Source organism: Saccopteryx leptura, chromosome 1 (genome assembly GCF_036850995.1).
Source record: "Saccopteryx leptura isolate mSacLep1 chromosome 1, mSacLep1_pri_phased_curated, whole genome shotgun sequence".
Classification (NCBI taxonomy): domain Eukaryota; kingdom Metazoa; phylum Chordata; class Mammalia; order Chiroptera; family Emballonuridae; genus Saccopteryx; species Saccopteryx leptura.
Genome location: NC_089503.1, coordinates 377,513,845 through 377,538,145, shown reverse-complemented (window position 1 = coordinate 377,538,145; position 24,301 = coordinate 377,513,845). Strand labels below are relative to the sequence as shown.

Sequence of the window (24,301 nt, the reverse complement as noted above, 5' to 3'; positions counted from 1 at the left end):
GTGCACCAGTGCGCCCTGGCGCACACTTTGAGAACCACTGCTCTAATCAATGGAGCTAACCGGCCAGGGCTGACTTTTGTTATTTCCTGAGTTTCCTTTCCTTTCAAAGAATACTATTGTCTTTAGGAGATGTGAGAGAAGAAAATTAAACTGATTTTAGTTTTTGTTACTTTCTCTGATGCAAATGCAGTCCTCCTGTTGGACTCTTCTAAGGGGACAGTAGCTGGAGGACTCTTTGTAACTTGAATCTGGTATATTACATCGTAGCACTAACCCTGCAGCCTAGAGGCCAGCATTGGACCAGTTTAGCTCAAATCCAGCCCTCAAAAGCAGCCTCGTTCTCCTAATTACGGAAATTATGTAGGTGGGCATATTTTACCTCTTTAAAGTATCCGTAGTTTACTAGTATACTAAAAAGTAGCTTATTTATTTTGAAATCTCTTAAATTAGCTTCTAGGCTTACTTAAAATAAGCTTTAAAACAGTGAGCAGTGTGGTATTTTATTTAACTTGTATCGTTCAGAGTAATTTAAGCGCTTTAACAATGTTATTTCCTTAGTACTTATTTATAATCTGATAGCCCTCAGTAAGTATTTATTGACAAGATGCTTTACAATTTTTTCTCAAGATGACGACATCGGGAGGCGGAGGTTTCTGTGACTGTGGTGATACTGAGGCGTGGAAAGAGGGTCCTTACTGTGAAAAACATGAACTTAACACCTCTGAAATCGAGGAAGAGGTAAAAACATTTTCAGTTTTTAAGGAAATGTTGTTTTAACCATGAGTTATAATGAGAAATAGGTGAGCAAAATAGGCCTGTCACTATTAACAGTGACCAGGTATTCTTTAAAAGTTGCACTTTATGGATGCCATACCATTGTTAGTAGTACACATTTGAAATTCTAGAAATGTAGTTTAACTTGGACTTTTTATATGTTTGAGGTTTTGTTTCGTGTTAACCACTTATCAGGGTATTTTAAGTTCTTCTTTATTATTGAAGGGCTTAGTTTTCCGATGTGTGTAGACCACACACATTTTTGTATTTTTGTGTTATAACTAAGACGCTGTAGGCCAGGTACCTTTATTTTCTGTCGCCATACTTGTCAGCCAGACCTGGTTGTAATCTGGTATATCAGTGACATTGGGTATGTTATGTACCAAGTATAGAGATGACAGCTCTAAATATATGCTTTTTTCATTGCTGTTGATCCTGCTTTATTTTTCTCTAAGTGATACTTATAATGATGTTTTCATAAGTAAATAAATATTTGAATCTGTGCTGCTACTTGTGACAATTTGATGTTTGATCCTTATTTCACTATGTTTTTTGTAGTTTTTATTTTTTTAGCAAAAGAGAGAGGGTGGGGGACACAGAAAGGGACAGACAGACGGGAAGGGAGAGAGATGAGAAACATCAACTCATAGTTGTGGCACCGTAGACGTTCATTGATTGCTTTTCATGGGTGCCTTGACTGGGGTGGGAGTAGCTCCAGCCAAGCCAGTGACGTTGGGCACAAGCCAGCAACCATGGGGTCATGTCTGTGATCCCATGCTCAAGCTAGCGACCTCAGGGTTTCAAATCTGGGTCCTCAGTGTCCCATGCTGATGCTCTATCCACTGTACCATGCCTGGTCAGACTCAGATTATGTTTTAAATGACAGACAGGTGGGTACCTTCGCAGTACTTCTGCATGATTAGTAGGTCTGACATAGATTGGGGTAAGTGGGCATTAATAATTCTTCCTACTGCTCATACCTTGCAGGTCTCAAATATTTTAACAGAATGATCAAAACTTTATGGTGTAAGACAATGTCTTCTATTGTTCCACTATGTTTTGGACAAATAAATTTGCCCAGAATTGTTCAGTGCTATAGAAAATATGTATCTTGTGTCTTATTTTGTCCAGGTATTCTAGCATTTGCAACAGAAAGACAATATGTGATCAGGATTTCAGATTTCTTCACTCCTATTATAGCAGCCTCATTTTTACCTCATTTTATCAGATTGGAGTTCTATACATAAAAATACAAACAAAACAAAAGAAGGTATATTTGAAAAAAACAGTTTTGCATTTAAAAAAATTGAAAACTAGTATAAGACATAAGGACTATGGTAGAAAATTTTTGCAAACTCATATCTGATAAGGATATAATATCCAGACTGTCTTACAACAACAAAAAGACAAAACAGCTCAGTTAAAAATGGGCAATAGACATTACTCTGAAGGAGATACAATACAAATAAGGAGCAGACACGTGAAAATATGCTCAGTATCATTAGTCACTAAGGAAATGAAAATCAAAACCACAGTGAGTTACCCTAGGATGGCTGTAATAAAAGAAAAATGGACAATATGTGTTGGTAAAAAATTGGAACTTTTTGTACATTACTAATGGTAATGCAAAATTATTTCAGCCCTGTGAAAAATTGTTTGGCTCTATCTCACAATGTTAAGCGTAGAACTGTCATATAAGCTTGGAATTTCATTTCACAACTAGCTATATATTCAAAAGAATTAAAAACAAATACTGAAATAAGTACATGCACACGCATGTTTGTAGCAGCATTCTTCACCATAGCCAAAAGGTAGAAACAGCTGAAAATCTGTCGATGAATGGATAAACAAATTGTATATGCCTACAGTGTAATGTTACTTGGCCATAACAATGAAAAAATACCAGTACGTTCTAAAACATGAATGAAACTCCACAACATTATGCTAAGTAGAATAAACCAGACACAGAGTCACATACTGTCTGGTTCTATTTCTGTGAAATATCCAGAATATATAATGCAGTATTGTAGAGACAGGACAAAGACTGGGGGCTGCCAGGGGCTGGGGAAAGGGAGAAAGGGGGGACACTGCTCAATGGGTAAAGGCTTTTACTTTGAAGAGATAATAAAAATGTTTTGGAATTAGATAGAGGTGGCAGTGGCACAAATTAGGAATATACTAAATACCACTGAGTGTTCACTTTAAAATGGTTTTATTTTATATCCTGTGAATTTCATCTCAATACATTATTTAAAAGTAGTAACTTTAGGATTTCTGTTGCCTTTTTATCTTTGTTTTTAAAAAGTAGACTTAAAGTAGTTTTCTAAGAAAAATTACGAATCTGCCTGCAGTAAATCTGTTTGCTGTCTCTTCATATGTTAATAAGGAGCTATCAAATAGTGCAGACTTTGGTTAATTTTCTGAATTTTAAGAACAGGCCAACAAGATCACTTGCCTGGCTGAGACTACAAGGCCCTGCCTGGAGAATCTGTACTCCAGAGCTTGACAAATAAAACCTCTGGACCCGGTCATCTAATTCCTATTTAAGAATTCAGTTAAGAGAAATGAGGTCAGCCGAGATAAGACTGTAAAATAAGATAAAAAGATAGCATTGTATTGAGAATACCTGGTTCCCACTTACTAAATTCATATACGTATATAACTAGGTTTTTTATTTTATGCTTGAAATAGAAGAAAGCTGTATATATTTTTAAGTCTGTCATAGAGTTTTTATAGAACTTTTGTTATTGTTGTTATATACCTTCAGCCTGAATCTTAAGAAAACGTTGAAAAAATCTTGGTAATAGACTTCCGTATGGATAATGCTCCACTCTTGGCAGTTGGGGCGGGACACTTCTTCACTGTGTAGGCCAGGGAGCTGCAGAATAAGGCCCTGCAGGCCAGTCTTGTTTGCAGCCGGTTTCCGGTGCCACCCGAAGCTAATAGTGGTGTCTATAATTTAAATAGTTGGGAAAAAATCAATAAGATAGTATTTTGTGGCATGTGAAAATTATATAAAATACGAATTTCAGTGTCCATAAGTGAAATTTTATTACCACATAGCCTCAATTATGGATGTATAGTCTACAGCTGCTTTTTTGCTACAAAAGTACTTAGTATCTGTCTCTTTACAGAAAAGGCTTTCTGATCCCAGGTATACACTATGAGAAGCATTTTTTTTTTTTATTCAGTGAGAGGAGGGGAGGCAGAGAGACAGACTCCCTCATGCTCCGGGACCAGGATCCACCCAGCAAGTTTCCTAGGGGGTAATACCAAGCCCATTTGGAGTGTTGTTTCGTTGCTCAGCAACTGAGCTCTTCTTAGCACCTGAGTTGGAGGCCATAGAGCCATTCTCAGCGCCTGAGGCCAACTCACTCCAATTGAGCCATGGCTGCAGGTGGGGAGAAGGAGAGAGAGAGAAGCAAGAATTGGAGGGGTGGAGAAATAGATGGGTGCTCCTCCTGTGTACCCTGACCGGAAATTGAACCTGGGACATCTACAGACATGACTGATGCTCTACCACTGAGCCAATGGCTGCATTTTGTTTATTATACCTGATTCCCATTCATTAAATGGCATCTCCTACCCTGTAACAACAATAAATAGAAACTAGGTTTCCAAATGGGCCCTTGGGTGTGGTGGTAAGTAGGAGGTTAGTGGAATGGTGCCTCTTCTAGGTGAGACCCATCACATAGTGTCTCCTTTGTTGATCATCATAAGAACCATAACAAATTTCTCTTAGTTCTCTGCAATTGGAAATGTTATTTTTCTCTTGGTATTAGCCTGGTAACTGATTGTTTTTACTTTGGTGGAGGCTTCTGGAAAACAGAGCCAAATGTTTGGAAATAAAACCTATCTATAGTAGCTGTATGGAAATTTATGATCTGAATTTGTAAATAGATATTAACTTGAATTCAGTTTATTTTCCTGCTTTTATTTTCATTTTACCTGCTTTGTGTATCTATTTTTATTTATTTAAAAAAAAAATTTTTATTAATTTTGAGAGAGGAGAGAGAGTGAGAGAGAGAGAGAGAGAAGGGGGAGGGAGGAGCAGGAAGCATCAACTCCCTTATGTGCCTTGACCAGGCAAGCCCAGGGTTTTGAACTGGCGACCTCAGTGTTTCCAGGTCGATGCTTTATCCACTGCGCCACCACAGGTCAGGCCTGTGTATCTATTTTTAAATTCTATTTTATTATACTGTATATTCTTCAGTTGCGGTGAATCCTTTTTGGAACAAAATTTAATTCAGTAACAAATATTAACTGAAAAACCTCAGTGAATATTTTTTAACCTAAAATTTTTACTTATCAGCGCTGTTTTCATCTTGTTTGAATGCAGATTAGCGTTATTAATAATTAAATATTATGTGAAGTACTATACTTAGTTTATCTCATTTAGTTCTTAGAATGTCCCTATAAGGTAAATATTACAGGTACCAATATTTTATAGCTGCAGAAGCTTGAGTTTTAGAGAGATAAAGAAACTTGCCCAAAGATCCCACGCAGTAAGTGCGGATGCAGTGCTTTAAACCTAAGTAGTCTAGACTCCGGTAATGGAATTCTTTGACAGTACCTTATACTGGTTGTAGCAGTGGAATTGTTATTTTAAATAGGAGTCTAATTTAAAGGTCCCAATAATAAAACACATAAAAATGATATTAGTAATTAATTCATTTTTTTAGAAATTGAAATGTATGTTATTTACTTGTTAGGAAAACAATTTATGAAATAAAGGAGGCTCTTTTGATGACTGTTCAGTTTCTAGTTTATTTCTGGTTTTAGTTGGGTAATATGGAGAAAATCCTCATTCTTGGTTTACTTGCATATGAAAACAGTTAAAATCTTTATTGTAATACATGTTACATTTAAAATATTCAAACATTATAAAAGTGTAACACATAAAAGATTAAAGTTCTCCATAATTTCCATTGCTCTCTGAGATAACCACGGATAATTTTTTTAACAATATGCCTTGCATTCTTGTAATTTGAAAGAAGAGTAAATCAAAGGCTTGTGTTCTCTAACATAATAATAGTCAAAGAACTATAATTATTAGTCATAACTGATAATACAACATAGGATAAAATGGCCATTTAGTTACTCATTCCAGCTGACTTATGCTGTGGTAAGAGCACTTTGAGCAGAAGTCCTTCCTAGCCTTTAGTTTGCCATTATACTAATGAGTAGATTTGCATAGCCTAGCTTCTTTTGACTGCAGAAATAGTTCTTATTCAATGACCATTTTAAAAAAAGTTAATGTGCATACAAAGATAGCACAGGAATCTATTCCTAGGCCTGCCCCAAACTAGGTTAAAGGTAGCAGCAAAATTATCAATTGGTGATTCCTTAACGCATTTGAGAGTGTATTTTTTATATTACCATTTTAAAAGCATAATTATGTGTTTTTAAATTGATGTTTAATTTAAATAGGAAACAGCCCTCCCTGGCCCTGGGATTTTACAGAACAGAGTTGGAACACTGCTGGGTTGGATACTAAAAAATTGGCAGATGTAGCCGGACCAGTCGGTGGCGCAGTGGATAGAGCATTGGACTAGGATGCTGAGGACCCAGGTTCAAGACCCCGAGTTCGCCAGCTTGAGTGCGGGCTCCTCTGGCTTGAGCAAAATGCTCACCATCTTGGACCCAAGGTCGCTGGCTCGAGCAAGGGGTTACTTGGTCTGCTGAAGGCCCGTGGTCAAGGCAAATATGAGAAAGCAATCAATGAACAACTAAGATGTTGCAACAAAAAACTGATGATTGATAGATACTTCTCATCTCTGTCTGTTCTTGTCTGTCTGTCCCTGTCTATCCCTCTCTCTGACTCTCTCTCTCTCTCCCAGTAAAAAAAAAAAAAAGCAGATGTTTCTGTCCAGGACCATTTAATTCTTAAATCCTGTTTACTGTAATTCTTCAGTCTTGTGAATGTCTTGTATTATGGGACATAATTTTAAGAAATGGAGTGACTGTACAGAGAGATAATGTTTTCAGGGTTCTACTTTCTATGTTGGTGTGGTGTGAGGTTCATGTTGTTATCTGCTCTTAGGAATCCCCAGGAGATCCCAGTTCTTGTTCCTTCTCTGTACAGGTGGTTCACTGTTAACAGCTTCTGAAATTTATAAGAAGTAGTAGGAAACCTTACTAGTAGTAGGATTTAAAAAAAATTGTGTGTGTGTGAGACATACAAAGCAGCCTGTTAGCCCTGGCTGGGTAGCTCAGTTGGTTAGAGCATCGTCTCGATATGCCAAGGTTGCAGGTTTGATCCCTGGTCAGGGCACGTACAAGAAACAACCAATGAATGCATACATAAGTGGTATAAATGGATGTTTCTTTCTGTCTATCCCCCTCCCTCCCTCTCTCTCTAAAATCAATAAATAAAAAAATTTAAAAACCCAATAAAGTAAGACTGAATAAGTAAGACTTCAAAAAAATCTTTTTTCTTCTTAAACTTTTTCTTATATTTTCAATTCCTACGTTCATCTCCTTTAGGAATCTTTTTCCTTTGTGCATTCTTTTTATTCCTTTTCTCCAGTTGTTTTGTATCAGTGCCCCTAGGCGTATCTTGTGTAGCCATATGTATATTTGCCAGAATGTGCTGATTGTTATTCTGTGATGTTGGAACAAACTGATCTTCTCATTTGAGAAATGACAATAACACTGTTTAGCCATTAAGCTAAAGAAGGTGTGCAGATTTTTTTTAAGAGGAGGGGAGATGGACTCCCACATGTTCCATGACAGAGATCCACCTGGCAACCCCCATCTGGGACCAAATGCTCTGATCAACCGAGCTATTTTTAGCACCTGAGGCTGATGCACCGGGACCAGCTAAGCTATCCTCAGTGCCCAGGGCCAATGCTGGAAAGTGGCTGCAGAAGGAGAAGAGAGAGAAGGGGGAAAGGGAGGGGAAGAGACGCAGATGGTTGCTTCTCCTGTGTGCCCTGACTAAAGATTAAACCCAGGACATCCACATGCCGGGCCAACACTGTCCACTGAACCAACCAGCCAGGGCCTCGATTTAGGATAAAACATTAAGATTAAAAGCATTTTGTCAACCTTAACTGAAAGATACCATAATAAACTTGGTGTATGTTTATAGTAATACTTTTTTACATTATCCTAGAAATTTAGTAACTCACTGTTAAATCTAAAGTAGGAAGTTTCCTGATACATGCGTACATAACCTGTGATACTTGTAACATCAAGGAGCAGTTTTCTGACCTTGTTGACATCTCCCCTTTATAATCCTGAACATCAGGCTCTCCTTTATACCTATAAAACGAAATATTGGTGGTCTGTCCTTAGATAACATTCCTTTGTTTATTCTGGAAATTGGGGATTTGTAGGATATGAAGCTATAAAGATGGTTTGATGGTAGGTTTTAAAGATCCGGGACTGTCATTCTAAAGTTTCTAGATTTATTCATTAGACGTTGGAGTGCCATTGAATATTTTAGTTCAGCTGATTTCCGGAATTGGGATTGTAATGAACAGAACGTTGTAGGAAGCTTGACTTGGTTGGGTGGATGTAATATGTAGGATCAAAGTGAAGAGAAGCTGAAGCGGAAACAGCCTTTTACGGTAGTAGTTTGAGGGGTGGGGCAGAATGGGGAAGAGGAGAATTAATGTGCAGTTAATTGTTTTTTTGTTTTGTTTTGTTTTGTTTCAGGATCCTCTTGTTCATTTACCAGAAGATGTGATCGGAAGAACTTACAACATTTTTGCTATTATGTTTCATTATGCAGTAGAGATATTAACCTGGGAAAAAGAAAGCGAATTGCCAGCGGATTTAGAGATGGTGTAAGCACACCCATGTATTTTCTTGTATTTGTACGTGCTCACACTCAGCTTTAACCATTTTCATTCTAATTCCTTGTCTTAAATGCAGCTAGAATAGAACATAATTCTTAGCAGAATAATAACCTTGATTTCATACTTCTAAAATGTGTTCAATCCACTTAATTGGTAGTTTTCTCCCTATTGGATGGTTTAGTTAGGTTAGTTGGTTTATAGCCATATTTAAGCCACATCAAGGCCCTACCAGTGATTTCAGTCACAGGCAATTTTCTCTTTGTGTGATAAAACTGATCAGAAAGTTTTCTTGTTTGACTAAATGCTCAAACTCAGTTTTAACCATTTGATTCTAAAATTTTATAAAATAGCCTGGCCTGTGGTGGCTCAGTGGATAAGGCGTCGACCTGGAACGCTGAGGTTGCTGGTTTGAAACTCTGGGCTTGTCTGGTCAAGGCACATATGGGAGTTGATGCTTCCTGCTCCTCCCTCCTTCTCTCTCCCTTTTCTCTCTCTCCTCTCTAAACTGAATAAATAAAATCTTTTTAAAAAATTATTAAAAAAGTAATAATAAAAGAAAAATTTTATGAAATATATTCCACACTTGGAGCTTCCTTTAGTGTATCTCTGACATATTAACCATGTGTACTGAGGTTATTGATGAGTCGCAGACTTGTGAGCAGAGACTGGACTCTGCCGTAGCTCCGTTAAGATTAAGGGCTGACTTTCCCTTGTGACTGCTCACCTGAGGGAGTCCTCTCTTTTCATTCTCACCAGGCTTGTTGGAATTGTTTTTGTAGTTCAGGTTGAATACAAGTTGAAGTGAGAATCTGAAGGACATCGGTGGTGTTTCTTTTTTGCTTTCTCAACAGTGTTTCAGAAAATTAGTTGTGGGTTACGTGTTTTAATAAAATGAGGTATTACATACCTTTTTGGAAATGTTGAAAATGACTTAGTACCTCATGACTCTATGTCCTTTAAGTTGGGAACCGTTGATCTGAGATCTCAATTTAGACTGCAGAGAATAGAAGCTATTTATTTATTTATTTATTTATTTTGCTTCATTTGTAGGGTCAGGGTACCGGTATAGAAAAGAGTTGAACTTGCTTCTCTTGTATTATTGTTTTCACATTTTAGTAAATGGCATTCTGGTACCCAGACACCTGACTCGGCCATATCCATTTAGATTTCAAGTCCAGCTGCTTCACTTCCTATCAAATTGTTCTACTTCTGTTCCTCTATCCTTGTCTAAATTATATTAATTTCGCTTTGGGGCAATATGGTCTTCCTGATTGGACTTCCATATCCACTCTCGTCCCTCATAATTAATTCTCCACACTGTAAGGCAAAGTGACCATGTCTCCTATTCAGATCCTTGATTGCCTTTAGGATGGCGTAGTCAGAATTCATTATAAGGTCTTCTAGATTTCTGCCTCTTTCCAGACAAATCTCCCCCTTCCTTCCTGAGCCCCAGTTCCTAACATTTACCTTTGCCACCTCAGGGTTTTGTTTTCACCTTCCCCTAGCCCATGGTTTCTCAGTCTTGGCACTGCTGGCCTTTTTTGCCAGATAAATTATCATCGGACTGTCCAGTGGATTGTAGGGTAATTAGCATCCTTGCCCCTTACGCACTAGAAGTAAGTGGCACTAGTCACGGCAACCAAAATTGTCTCCAGACCTTGTCAAATGGTCAGCTGTGGGATGCAGAGGAGAACCACTGACAGCCAGTTCTGGCTTTAGGCCTCAGAGTACTTATCTGGTGGTTCCTCTCCGAACTCCTAGACCGTCTTTGCCCTGCTCTAGCATCTACTCTTTTTTTTTTTTTTTTGTATTTTTCTGAAGCTGGAAACGGGGAGAGACAGTCAGACAGACTCCCGCATGCGCCCGACCGGGATCCACCCGGCACGCCCACCAGGGGCGATGCTCTGCCCCTCCGGGGCATCGCTCTGCCGCAACCAGAGCCACTCTAGCGCCTGGGGCAGAGGCCAAGGAGCCATCCCCAGCACCCGGGCCATCTTTGCTCCATTGGAGCCCTGGCTGCGGGAGGGGAAGAGAGAGATAGAGAGGAAGGAGGGGGTGGGGGTGGAGAAGCAAATGGGCGCTTCTCCTATGTGCCCTGGCCGGGAATCGAACCCGGGTCCCCGGCACGCCAGGCCGACGCTCTACCGCTGAGCCAACCGGCCAGGGCCTCTAGCATCTACTCTTGATAAAAGCCAGTCACATAGAATTATATGTCCAGTGTCTTATCTTTTCCACCAGACAATAATGTCATAGAGCATGGGGACCATGGATAACTTTGTTATACTTAGTACATCGCACATTCCCTATAACAAAGTAAATCAGCCTAGAGCAAGATAATATGCAAATAGATAATATATCCTTGATTTTACTCCACAGTGAGAAGAGTGACACCTACTATTGCATGCTGTTTAATGATGAGGTTCATACCTATGAACAAGTTATATATACTCTTCAGAAAGCTGTTAACTGTACACAAAAAGAAGCCATTGGCTTTGCAACCACAGTAGATCGAGATGTAAGTAATTTTATTATATTGATGTCATATAATAAATTGAACTTTTATTACACATAAATGACCCTAGAATATAGAAGTAGAGGTACATATATCTAGGCTATTTTTTCAATTTCATATGAATATTAGCCCAAATATATATTGGGTATGATTGTAAGTTATTGTCAGCTAGAAAGTTTAGGAGAAAAGGTAGATACAGTTGCCCTCATCTTACCCAGTGATTAGAAGTATTCAGTTATGAAAATGGAAATCATAGCAGCCTCTGAATACTATGCTGTATCCCCAGAGAGAAACAGTCACAATATTTGCCCCCATGATTCTAAATAAACTTTTTTCAAATCTGGTTAAAAAGAAAGAAAGAAATTCTAGCAGCCTAAAAGAATAAATGTTATGTATTCAAGAAAATACATTTATTGGGGAGCCACGGGCTTTAGTGCAAATATGGCCACATCCAAGAATCACACCACCTACAGCCAGTCCTGAAAATGGCACAGAAACAACAAGAAATCCCAGTCACAAAGAGAGGACTCTCCTAAGGGGATAGAGCCCAAGTTCCTGGGGAGCTTGCGCATTCTGAAGACCCACAACAAGGGTCTGAAGAAGAGGCAGGCTGGTAGCACTAAGGCCATGAGCACGCGTGCTGAGGCTCTCCAGGCCCCCCCCTAGAGCCCAGGGAAGTCAAGCCCAAGATCTCAGGGCTACCACAGGCTCAGTCGACTTGCCTGCGTCCTCACCGCAAGGTTGGGGAACGTGCTCATGGCTGCATCACAACGGTCTCAGGCTCTGCCAAGCAAAGGCCGAGGCTCAAACCAAGCCCCAGGCTGCAGCGGCAGCGCTGGCTCAGGTTCGCAAAGGTGCCCAGTGCCCATGACGGCTCCATAGTGGAGGCCTCTGTCTGCTAATATGAGGACAGAATGACTGGTGTGACCCTTTTCTGCATCGAGCTGGTGTCCTATGCTGTTTGTACAAATACACCTAAGGCACTAAGGCAGGATCTAGCGAAAGAAAAGGAGAAGAGAAGAGGGAGGAAGGAAGGAGGGAGAGAAGGAAGAAAGGAAGGAATAAAGGAGGAAGGAGGGAGGGAAGGAAGGAAGGAAAATACATTTGAAAATGTTGGGGTAGCTTTGAAGAAAAAGACTTAAAAAAAAGGAAGGAAAATACTTTCATTTACTTTTCATAAATAAATAGAATGTTGCAAATATTAAAAACTGACTAGAGTTGTTTATGCTCAAATATGTTTATTTGTATACTGGTTAAAAGTTATTGATACCGAATGTTTTTACAGGTTAATTTTAAATATCTTTGTTTACAGGGACGTAGGTCTGTTCGATATGGAGACTTCCAGTATTGTGAACAAGCAAAGTCAGTAATTGTGGTAAGTAATTTAAAACATGTCCACACTATTATTTTCTTTATTAGTTTAAAACTAGTTCCATATTTTGGCATTTATGAAAACATTGTTCTGCCTTCACGAATGTAAAGCCAACATCAGCCAAAAATCATGTTTAACGATGTTTCTTGAGCATTGCATTTTAGCTTTATCTAGTTTCTTATGCTGTATAAGATTAATATAGAAAGTGAATGTTTAAATAACATACATATATTTTCTGCCTTTGTATTTCTCCATCAGAAACATCTTAGAAAGCTTTGCTTTTGTCTTGTTGTGTTTTTGATAGGGTTTCATGGTACTTTTTTGAGAGTTAAACTGGTCTTTAGCACCAAGAGTAGAACTGAGGGAAGTTGTTACTTGATACCTTATAGCAAGGTGTGCTGTATCTTTTTTCTTTTTTGTGTGTGTGTGTGTGTGTATTTTTCTGAAGTTGGAAATGGGGAGGCAGTCAGACAGACTCCCGCATGCGCCCAACCGGGATCCACCCGGCACACCCACCAGGGGGTGATGCTTTGCCCATCCAGGGCGTCACTCTGTTGCGACCAGAGCCATTCTAGTGCCTGAGGCAGAGGCTATGGAGCCATCCCCAGCGCCCAAGCCACCTTGGCTCCAATGGAGCCTCGGCTGCGGAAGGGGAAGAGAGAGACAGAGAGGAAGGAGAGGGGGAGGGGTGGAGAAGCAGATGGGCGCCTCTCCTATGTGCCCTGGCCGGGAATCGAACCTGGGACTTCCGCACACCAGGCCAATGCTCTACCACTGAGCAAACCGGCCAGGGCCTCTTTTTTCTTTTTTTTTACAGGGACAGAGAGAGAGTCAGAGAGAGGGATAGATAGGGACAGAGACAGGAACAGAGAGAGATGAGAAGCATCAATCATCAGTTTTTCATTGTGACATCTTAGTTGTTCACTGATTGCTTTCTCATATGTGCCTTGACCACAGGCCTTCAGCAGACCGAGTAACCCCTTGCTCAAGCCAGCGACCTTGGGTCCAAGCTGGTGAGCTTTTTTGCTCAAGCCAGATGAGCCCACGCTCAAGCTGGCGACCTTGGGGTCTCGAATCTGGGTCCTCCGCATCCCAGTGTGACGCTCTATCCACTGCGCCACCCTCTGGTCAGGCTGTGCTGTATATCTTAACAGCAGCTACTATACGTGTTATTTCTCTAGAAGGAAACTTCCCCACGCTTCAATTTGTTTTTAAAAGTTAGCATTTGTTATTTTTATCCCGTGTAACTGCATTTTATTTAAAAGTCTTTTATTGAATGTATTGGGGTCACGTTGGTTAATAAAATTATACAGGTTTCAGGTGTACAGTTCTATATAATACATCATCTGTATGTTGTCTTGTGTGTTCACCACCCCAAGTCAAGTCTCCTCCATCACCATTTATCCCCTGTTTGCACTCTAATACCTCCTTCCACCCCCTTTTCCTCACCATGCTGCTGTTGGTGTCTGTGAATGTTTTTGTTTGTTTGGTTGGTTGGTTTTTGCTTAATCCCTTCACCTATGTTCTTTTTAAAAAATAATTCTGTATATTGTGAAATGTTTTTAATATACTGTTAAAATTGAGATAACAATGAATACCTGTGTGCCCACATTATACACATTTTTTTTTCATATTTTTAAATAAATAAAATAGTATAGAGGCCCCTGTACTATCCCTTAATCCTATGTCACTTCCTCCTTCCCTGGAGATAACTACTTTCATTAATTCATTTTCTCATTCTCATGTATACGGTTATACTTCATCTATTAAATACCTGTAAACATTTTTTATATTGATTGGAAGCCTTTAAACATTTTATAACAAGATTCATACTGAATGTATTGCAACTTGCCTTTCATTTCCGTGTTGTTTCTAGTTTCTAGATCTGTGTTGATACATGATGACTATACCGTGCTGTTTCCATTCTCCTGTTGATGGACAGTCAGGGTATTTCCAGTATTTCGCTATGACTCTGAGTCCTGCTGTGGACATTATTTTGTCCTCTTGTTCCAGAGATGCAAAGGTTTCTCTAGGCTTTATACCCCAAAACTGGAATTTCTGAGTATATGAGTATTTTCAGCTTTATTACATTTTGCTAGATTAGCCTCCCAAATAGTAATAACAATATATATCTCCATCAGTATATGAAAGTTCCCATTTCTGCACAGTTTTGTCAAGACTATATTGTTAAAATGTTAAAACTTTTGCCAACCTGATGATGTGTACGAATGGCAACTTGTGAGTGAAATTTGCACTGCCTTCATTATGAAGTATCTTATTTCGTATTTATTGTATTGATCATTTAAGTTCCCTATGAATTTCCTGTTCATACCCTTACTCATGTTTTTCTGCTGGGTTATTTATTTGTCATTTTAAAAACTTATTTATGAGATAATATAAATTTTGATTTTTTTGTTGCCAATTTCTTTTTCCAATATATGACTTATTTTAAGTTTGTTTCTGGTGCCTCTCACTGAGCAAAAGCTTTAAATTTTAATGTAGCAAATTATATCTCTCTCTGAATTATACATTTTATGTATTTAAGAAATTCTTTCTTGTTATTGGGACATATTTGAGTAATGCATCAGAAACTATACTGTGATTATGTTAAAGAACATTCCTGTCCTTAGGAACTGTTTCATAAAGTATTTAGGGAGAAGGAGACTAGATGCATGATGCGTATATCTTAGCCTCAGTGGTTTGGCTTATTTTTAAAAAATGCGTATGTCTGTGTGTGGAGAAAGATAATGTGCAAAAGACATGGCACTTGGAATAAAATGTTTCCAATACATGAATCTAGGTAAAGGGAAGGGTTTTTTCCCCCTTTTCATTGTTACCTCATAACTTATATGTTTAGTAGTATCATTTAAATTTTTCCTTTTTAAAAAAATCAGTGCTTGTAATCTTTGGTGGCGTTTGCATAGATACGTTCATAATATATAATACAAAGACCAGAGGTGAATACTAGTCTGAGGGAAATCTAGAAAACAATCGGTGCATTTGAAGGGAGGAGGAGAACTTCTTAACCAAGATTAGGACCGAAGGAGTTAGAAAAGAAACATTTTTTGACTATGTAAAAAAATTGCATAGCAAAATACTGTGTAAACAAGGTCAGTAAACAAATAGATTTAGAAAAATTATTTCTAACACATAGGGTAGACAGTTAATGTTTATGATATTTATAGATTATGAAGTGGGGAACAGATAGATAACAAAATAGAAAAAGGATCGTAAGATTAAAAAAAGAAATCACAGCAGAGAAAATGTAGGTGGTCGATATGAATGAAATGAGACTCAAACTTACCAGTAATCAGTGAAATGACAGAGATTTCATACCTGTCAAAATGGAGGTGAGATCAAATGGGAGCATAGAAAGATGATTAAAAAAACAAAGGAGAGGACCTGTTAAATAAGAAGATTTGGGAGACTAAATAGATACTTCTTTAAAGAAGATATGCAAATTGCCAATAAACACATGCAAGTATTGCTAATCATTGCGAATGATCAACATTACTAATCATTGGGGAAACGCAAATAAAATCACAATGAGATACCATCTCATACCCATGAGGATGGTTATTATAAACAAAATAAAAATCATAACAGTTTGTAGATACATGAAATAAAAATACTTTTTTTCTAAAAAAATTTGTTTTTCATCCTGCCATTTCTTTTTAAGAGAAATACCAGTAGACAGACAAAGCCACTTAAAGTTCAAGTTATGCATTCATCTATTGTCGCACATCAGAATTTTGGTTTGAAACTTTTGTCTTGGCTGGGAAGCATTATTGGATATTCAGGTAGGTTAATAAAAGCTTGTGCTACTTGACTTACAGATACGCTTATATGTCCTTGCAAAACTGTTTTGGAAAAAATGTCAGTGGAACTAATTTTTGCTTTAATGTCACATTTTAAAATACCATCTCAGAAAAACTTGTGCACAGAAAACCTGTTTTCCAGTATTGATCCACAAGATTTTTTTTTATATGTATACAGAGGATTTTGTGTTCAAATAAATGCAGGATACACTGGGTTTTAACCGTTGTGACTTTAATATATATGCCAGTGAAATCTAAATCTCACAAACTTGTATATAACATTTTTTTAAAAATAGAGCATCTGTGAAACTGTTTACTTAGCAAGCTGGAAAGTGCTACTGTAAATAAAACCTAAATGGTTGGTGGTTAAAGAATAAAACACTAATGTTGATATCTTTCTTTGTTTTGACTCCTGTAACTTTTGGTTACCAATAATTTGCAACTCTGAAAATTTGCAGATTTGAAGTACTAATTTAGTTTTTTGTTTTTCTACAATATACAAATTAGATAATTTTTAAAATATAAGGGTAACAGAATTAGAATCCTCATGTCCAATGCCAAAATGACAAGTTTGGTGTATAACACCAAAGAGTAAAACAGGAATAGATTGAAACTGTCTGTCATATATTGTTCTTCGGGTAAGAGAGGCAGTTTGGATAAGTGACATTCTAACATTTAAGTAAAGGAAATTTCTAAAATATGTGTTGAAAGGCTATTAGAAAGAGCATTGTCACACTGAACTACCACATAAAAATAAGGTGTAGAGACTTAGGAGAACATATTTGCTTACCTTATAAATGTCTTTCCAATTATTTTTCTTATTCTTGTTTTTTAAGGTTTGATGTTTTTCTTTAGATAACCTATATGCCATGTATGTGCTATAGTAAAAATTACTGTTGTTTTTTCTGATTATTTTACATACTTGTAGAAGTCTAAACAGTGATTTTAAATATAAACTATGAGCAAAAAAGCATTAAAGTTTTGGTTATATTAATGCTTATATCAATATTTGAGCAACTTTAAAAAAATTTAATATCGAGAGAATGTAAGAATTTGTTTTCTGTGCCTCTCACATAGTAGGTTCACCTAGATAGATACACAGTAAAATTTTATTTAAAGATGAAGGAAATTTTGTGTGTCATTGATAAAAAGGACTGACTGGTACATATTACGGCACCGAGGTCATGCCTTCTTTGTTTTAAATATAGCACAATTTTATGTAATACCTATATAATTTTGCTGTAATACGATTTAATTAGCATTGGTGTTTGAAAAATGATGTTTATTTCAGCGGTTTTTATCTGCTTTGCTCTTTAATTCTGTACAGCACCACAGGTAATGCCTTTCTGATAGACAAATACTTTGATGTTCTGGAATAAGAGTTGGTAAAGAATGCAAGATTTGGAATTGTTCTCCTTTTTATGAAAATATTAATAAAACAGTTAATATGTTTACTTTTTTTGAATAAATTTGACCTTTAATAAAACAAGTAAAACTCCATAGATCCATTTGAACATTTCTACTAAAATGCCATTTTACTTTAATATTGGAAATTACTATTTCATGTCTACTTTTCCTCCTGTTTTAAGATGGTCTTCGTCGAATATTATGTCAAGTTGGTTTACAAGAAGGGCCAGATGGTGAAAACTCATCTCTCGTGGATAGATTGATGCTTAATGATTCCAAATTGTGGAAAGGTGAATCTTTTAACTACTTTCAAGCTATAAGGGAACCTACATAGGTAGTTTAGATAGGTAGCTAGGCTAGATGTTAAAGTGTTCCTTCTTTTTTTTTATTCTCCTCATTTGGGAAGGTATTTAATAAGTATGTTTTATAGAATTAGCACATGCAGTCTTATTCTTTGGGGAAGGGGAAAAGATTTTGGAATCCATGACCTAAATTAAATAACCTTTAAATTTTGTTAGAAACTGTGTTTATAAAAACTGATTTTTTTTTTTTTTTTTTGAGAAAGAGGAGAAAGACACAAAGGGAGAGAGATGAGAAGCATCAACTCATAGTTACATCACTTTAGTTGTTCATTGCTTCTCATATGTGCCTTGATGGTGGGGGGGGGGCGGCTCATCCACGCCAGTGACCTTGGGCTTCAAGCCGATGACCCCCACACAAACTGGCACGTCTGTGCTCAAGGCGGATGAGCCCCTGCTAAAGCCAGGGACCTCGAGGTTTTGAACCTGGAATTTCAGCGTTCCAAGTCGATGCTCTATCTACTGTGCCACCAACAGGCAAAAATGGATTTTTTTTTTAAGAAGTAGGTTATAAATATTTTATACATGTAGAGTTTTGCTTTTGAGATTTAAAATATAGTTGAGCATATAAAAACTTCGAGAATGTATATCCTTATCTTATATCTGCTCTTTTTGTTAAAGGTGCTAGGAGTGTGTACCATCAGTTGTTCATGAGCAGTCTACTTATGGATTTGAAATACAAGAAACTGTTTGCAATTCGGTTTGCAAAGGTAAGTCATTTCTCAGATTTGAAGATTAACAAAATAATTGCCCATGGTTATAGCCAGGCTTTGTAAAATTAGCAGCTAATAGTAATACATCAGTGTGTTGATTTTAAATTCTAAGAAACTTCATAAATGATCTTTTTGTCTTTTATCAATTGAATAAAATTCAGGGAGACTTTTCTTATTACTCATCTGCCATGATAATATGACTATTCATGTACACAGTATATGATATGAAACAATAAATGAATTTAAACCTACCCATTATGAATTATGGTATTCTATTAAAATTTATACAAGAGATCATCTTAGTTGAAACAGTAAGAATATATGGATATGATTCAAGAATCACAAAGTCTGGTTTGTTGATATTGTTGAATTATGTTCTCCCTTTTAGCAGCATGTGATTAAGCTAACTGGGGGGTTTCTTTTGTTTGTTTGTTTGTTTTTTAACTCACCTAAATTAGGAGTTCTTAACCAAGGAAGTATGTTAGAATCATCTGGGAGTTCTTCCAAAATACATGTGTTTGTGTTCTATTTCCAAACCTACTGAAGCGGATTCATCAGCAGTGGGGCCCAAGCACGTGTATTTTGCCAGAGCCATCAGGTGACTGATGTGTATCCAGAAGTAGTGCAGTCTGGTTCTATCAGTGGCAGTGTAGAGCGCTGTGGTCCAGCCCAGCAGTACACAGGGGTGGCACAGGAGCCTCGTGGCTGTTACTCCTTTCAGCTCATAAACTGCCGTTTGTGTTTGCACAGATTATTTAGTGAATCAGTATTTATACTCAGTTTATTTGATAGAAATCATTCCAGTTATCATTCGTATAGTGTTATCTCGTTGACTCCTCCAGCACTGATTTGTCATTATAATCCTTAAGCCTTTGGTCAGTGTGGATTAGAGGTGCATCTCCCCCTTGTTGTTTAGAATTACCAGCAGTTGCAGAGAGATTTTATGGAGGATGATCACGAGCGAGCAGTGTCCGTGACTGCTCTGTCTGTCCAGTTCTTCACCGCACCTACTCTGGTGAGTAGTGCTTGTCCTTTCTTAGTAACTGAGAGCTGGCACTCCTTGCCTTTTTTTTGCCTTCTTAATAGAACTATGAGCGTTTGCAGAGTGATTATGTGACAGATGACCACGACAGAGAGTTTTCGGTCGCAGACCTCTCGGTTCAGATATTCACAGTCCCTTCACTTGTAAGTACTGAAAGACTAAGAACTTTTTTGTTTTTCATTACCCAGAAGTAAAACGTTGAAATAAGATAACCAAGATCTGTGTATTCCCAAATAGAATATTTTCTTAATGGGCGGTCAGACTTCAGACACCTGCAACTGTGCTAGAACATATCCTCAGATATGTAGTCTGGGCGGGCAAAGTGGTTTACCTTAATCTATCTGTGCTATCCCATAGTACTTCCCCAAGGTTTTAAACTGACCAGTTAAACTGATTGGTTTAACAAATTTACCCATTAGAAACAGTATATTGTATATAATGTTACAGTTCGAGAAGTCCCTTCCCCCTTAAGAGGGGAAGGGGTAGCGAAGACACTAGAATTGAGAGGATTAGTTGGTCTTGTTCTGAGTGTCACTAGTTGCTCCGGAGGGCATCACTGCTTTAGTACTGTTCAGTAATTAAAATTCATTTAGCTTATTTAACAAGAATGTATTGAGTACCTATTATTTATTGGGTACAGTTCTAGGCTTTGGGAATGAACTGGTGAACAAAAACAGATGTGGACCTTGCCCTTATGGAACTTAACAGTAGAGGGAAAGACTCACATGCACGGTTGATTAAAATGATATGGAAACTGAAGGTTTGGGCTCTTTTGCAAGATCTGACCTTTTCCCACAGTTCACAAGGGGACTCTGAGGGGCCTTTGTGCAGGTTCACAAAGGGAAGGCCATGAGAGGGACTAGCACTTAGGAAAGCCCTGAAGTAGAAAAGTTCCTAACAGGGAGCAGAAAGCCGTATGGTTCAGGATCCTTGAGCGTGGAATGAAACGAGACCAGAATCATAGAAAGGTCCAAATTGTACAGATTTAACAGGATTCTGTAGTGATTTTACCAACCAGGTATATTTTCTATTCATTTAATGACTTTTTCCCCCGAATAACTTCTGTGTTCAAGGGTATATTCTAGTGCATTTGAAGCTGTTTGAAGTCTATTTCCCCATTAATAAAATATTATTATAGACTAATTAAGAATTTTGGGTTTTATCTAAGAGCACGGAAAGGCATTTTAAGAATTTTAATTGACACTTAACTATCACATGTGGTTTTTAAAAGATCACACTGTTTGGAGAACAAATTGGTGGGGCAAGAATGAGTGTGGGAACGTAATTGGAAGCCAGTGCAGTGACCCAAACAGGAACTGATGGTAACTTGAACTGGGATTGTTGCAGAGGATTTAAGAGTTCTGGGAGACACTTAGGTAGAACCTAAGTATGTAGATAGAACCGGCCAGACGTTGGGTTTGAGGGACACTCGGATTGGTGAGTGATTGGTTGTTGGTTGGAAGAAAAAGTGCAAAGATGAATCCCAGGTTTCCGCTTTGGCATCCAAGTGGGCTGCCTGGGGAGTTGCGGAGGATGAAGGAGGAGGATTTGTGCAGAGCAAGAGAGATGCTTTAGGTCTAGTCAGGGATAAGCTTGAGACGCCTCAGATACTCCCATGGGTACTTAAATCTGCGTCTCTCTTCATTTATCTTTTTGTCCATTTTCATGCCAGTACCCAGTTTTAATAATTTTAGTTTAATAAGCCATTTTTAGAACTTACAGCAGCGATTTTCAATAATTGTGCCACAAGGATTTTTAAAACATGCAATACCTATTTAGTCAGGGACATTGACTTCTTTCCCCATAGATTGTCAATTAAAAAGTGACAATAGCCTGACCAGGCAGTGGCGCAGTGGATAGAGCGTCAGACTGGGATGCCGAGGACCCAGGTTTGAGACCCCAGGGTCGCCAGCTTGAGCGCGAGCTCATCTGGTTTGAGCAAAGCTCACCAGCTTGGACCCAAGGTTGCTGGCTCGAGCAAGGGGTTACTTGGTCTGCTGAAGGCCCGCGGTCAAGGCACATATGAGAAAGCAATCAATGAACAACTAAGGTGTCGCAATGAAAAACTGATGATTGATGCTTCTCATCTCTCTCCGTTCCTGTCTGTCTGTCCCTATCTATCCCTCTTTCTGACTCTCTATCTGTAAAAAAAACAAAAGGTGACAATAGGCAGCACAGGAATAACCATCTGGTATGAATGAATTTACCTATATTTTTGTCAGATTGGCAAATTTTATTAAAATATTGCTGTAGAATTTTATTAATTAGTATATGTGTGCCATGATAGGAAAAAGGTTGAAAATCTCTGACTTAGATAGCTAAATTTCATTTTGTTACTCTTTCCCAAATTTTTCTTAATTATTCTTAGGCCTTTTTATCTTTAAAGATGAACTAAAATGAGTTTGTCAATTTCAAAAACACTAGAATTTTCACTGAAAAGTGACTGTACTTACAGATAATTTGGGAAGAACTGGTGTCTTTGCAATATTGAGTATTTCCGTCTAGGAACATAAAATGTTTTCATTTGTTCGTGTTGTTTTATGTTCAGTAAAAGCTACATAGCTCTGTTGTTTTGGGTCTTAGTTTAAAAATGAGTATATGTTTTATATTTTTGATGTACTAAACTATTTACATTTTAAATCTGGCTATGGCTAGGTAAGCAGGAAACTGATTTTAACATTTCTTCTAGTATTTTTTGTTGATTCCTTCTAAGTTCTAATAATGTGCACATAATTTTAGTTTTCTTCTAATATTTCAGTGTTTTATTTGTTTCTTGTCTGACTCCTTTAGTAGCACTAGAAAAATAATATATGTATTTATTCAAAACCTATTTAGCACTTTTATTAACTAGGCACTATTTGGGGCTCTGGGGATAAATGCAGCAGCAAACAAAACAGACAAGAGTTCCTGTTCCTGTGGGATTTATAGTCTGGGGAAAAGTACAAAAAATAGCATACTCTTTATTATAAGCCAAGTATTGATAAGAAGTAGGAAAGCAGGTTAAGGGGAGTATCAGTGAAGGGGTTATATTTTATACAAGCCTGTCCTGTGGTGGCACAGTGGATAAAGCATCCACCTGGAATGCTGAGGTCGCTGGTTCAAAACCCTGGGCTTGCCTGGTCAAGGCACATATGGAAGTTGATGCTTCCTGCTCCTCCCCCCTTCTCTCTCTCTCTCTCTCCTGTCTCTATAAAAATTAATAAAAATATCTAATAAAAAGAAAAAATAATATATATATTTTATACAAGGTTAGCAGGAAGGCCCCTCAAAGAAGTGTTGGAACAGAGACCTGAAGGAATGAGACAGTGAGTGCTGTGACTAACTGGTAGAGCGCCTCCTAAGTGGCAGGAACAGCAGGTACTAAAGTTCTGACACGAATATGCACGTGGTGTTTTGGAAGAAAGCACCAGAACAAGCTAGTGTTGCTAAAGTGAGGGGGGAATGGTCCGCAAGTTTGAGGACGGGTGCCAGTAGGAGACGGCAGTGCTAGACTTTGAAGGCCGTTGTAACAACGTACGTCTTTTGTCTAAAGCAGAGGTCTCAAACTCGGGCCCGCGGGCCGCATGCGGCCCGCCCACCAATTTTGTGCGGCCCGAAGACTAATCAAACGTGGATTAGTCTGCGGGCCGCACAAAATTGGTGGGCGGGCCGCGAGTTTGAGACCCCTGGTCTAAAGAAAGTGAAAAGGGGAAATAATAAAGCGCAGGAAATACTAAGGAGCAGAAATTAAATAATAAAACAAAATAAATGTACAGAAGAGAAAAAATCAACAAAAAAACTTGGTACTTTGAAAAAGCCAGAAGAAAAGCAGAAAAATTTAAATTGAAACAAAACTATAGATCTTGCAGATATTAAATAGAAAATAAAACATTACTAAGGCTCTGGCCAGATGGCTTCGTTGGCTACAGAATCGTCCCAACATGCCAAGGTGGCAGGTTCGATCCCAGTCAAGGCACATAATCATAACCAATGACTGCATAAATAAGTAGAGCAACAAGTTAATGTTTCTCTCACTCTCTTTCTCTCTCTCTCCCCCTCTTTCTAAAATCAAATAAAAGTTTTTAAAATAAATTTAAAAGGAAGAAATTTAAAAAAAAAAGACAATATGAGGACCAACTTTGTGAAATCTGGATGAAATGAAAAGAAATTCCTAAGGGAAAAAAAAATTATTAAAAGAGAAACAAGAGGCCTGACCTGTGGTGGCGCAGTGGATAAAGCATCGACCTAGAAATGCTGAGGTCGCCAGTTCAAAACCCTGGGCTTGCCTGGTCAAGGCACATATGGGAGTTGATGCTTCCAGCTCCTCCCCCCTTTCTCTCTCTCTGTTGTCTCTCCTCTCTCTCTCTCCCTCTGTCTCTCCCTCTCCTCTCTAAAAAAAAAAAAAAAAAGAGAAACAAGAAATAGAATATTTTTTAAGACAGAGCGAAAGGGCAGCGGCGGAGTGGGAAGCATCAACTCAGGAATTGCTTCCCGTATGTGCCTTGACCAGGCAAGCCCAG

The 24,301-nt window shown here is 38.1% G+C and overlaps 1 protein-coding gene across 5 annotated transcripts in view; it reads left to right on the top strand.

Annotated features, from left to right (window-relative positions):
• Nucleotides 1-24,301, top strand: part of UBR2 (ubiquitin protein ligase E3 component n-recognin 2) — a 110,152-nt gene that overhangs the window by 24,893 nt on the left and 60,958 nt on the right. For 4 of the 5 annotated variants that reach the window (XM_066359407.1, XM_066359405.1, XM_066359408.1 and 1 more), the window contains exons 4-11: nucleotides 628-738; nucleotides 8,437-8,567; nucleotides 10,956-11,094; nucleotides 12,404-12,466; nucleotides 16,143-16,263; nucleotides 17,871-17,978; nucleotides 18,669-18,757; nucleotides 19,847-19,945. In XM_066359407.1, the coding sequence (XP_066215504.1) occupies nucleotides 628-738; nucleotides 8,437-8,567; nucleotides 10,956-11,094; nucleotides 12,404-12,466; nucleotides 16,143-16,263; nucleotides 17,871-17,978; nucleotides 18,669-18,757; nucleotides 19,847-19,945 (861 nt within the window). Of the gene's footprint in view, nucleotides 1-627; nucleotides 739-8,436; nucleotides 8,568-10,955; nucleotides 11,095-12,403; nucleotides 12,467-16,142; nucleotides 16,264-17,870; nucleotides 17,979-18,668; nucleotides 18,758-19,676; nucleotides 19,776-19,846; nucleotides 19,946-24,301 lie in introns of all 5 variants that reach the window. The other variant, XM_066359406.1, reaches the window with a different exon arrangement.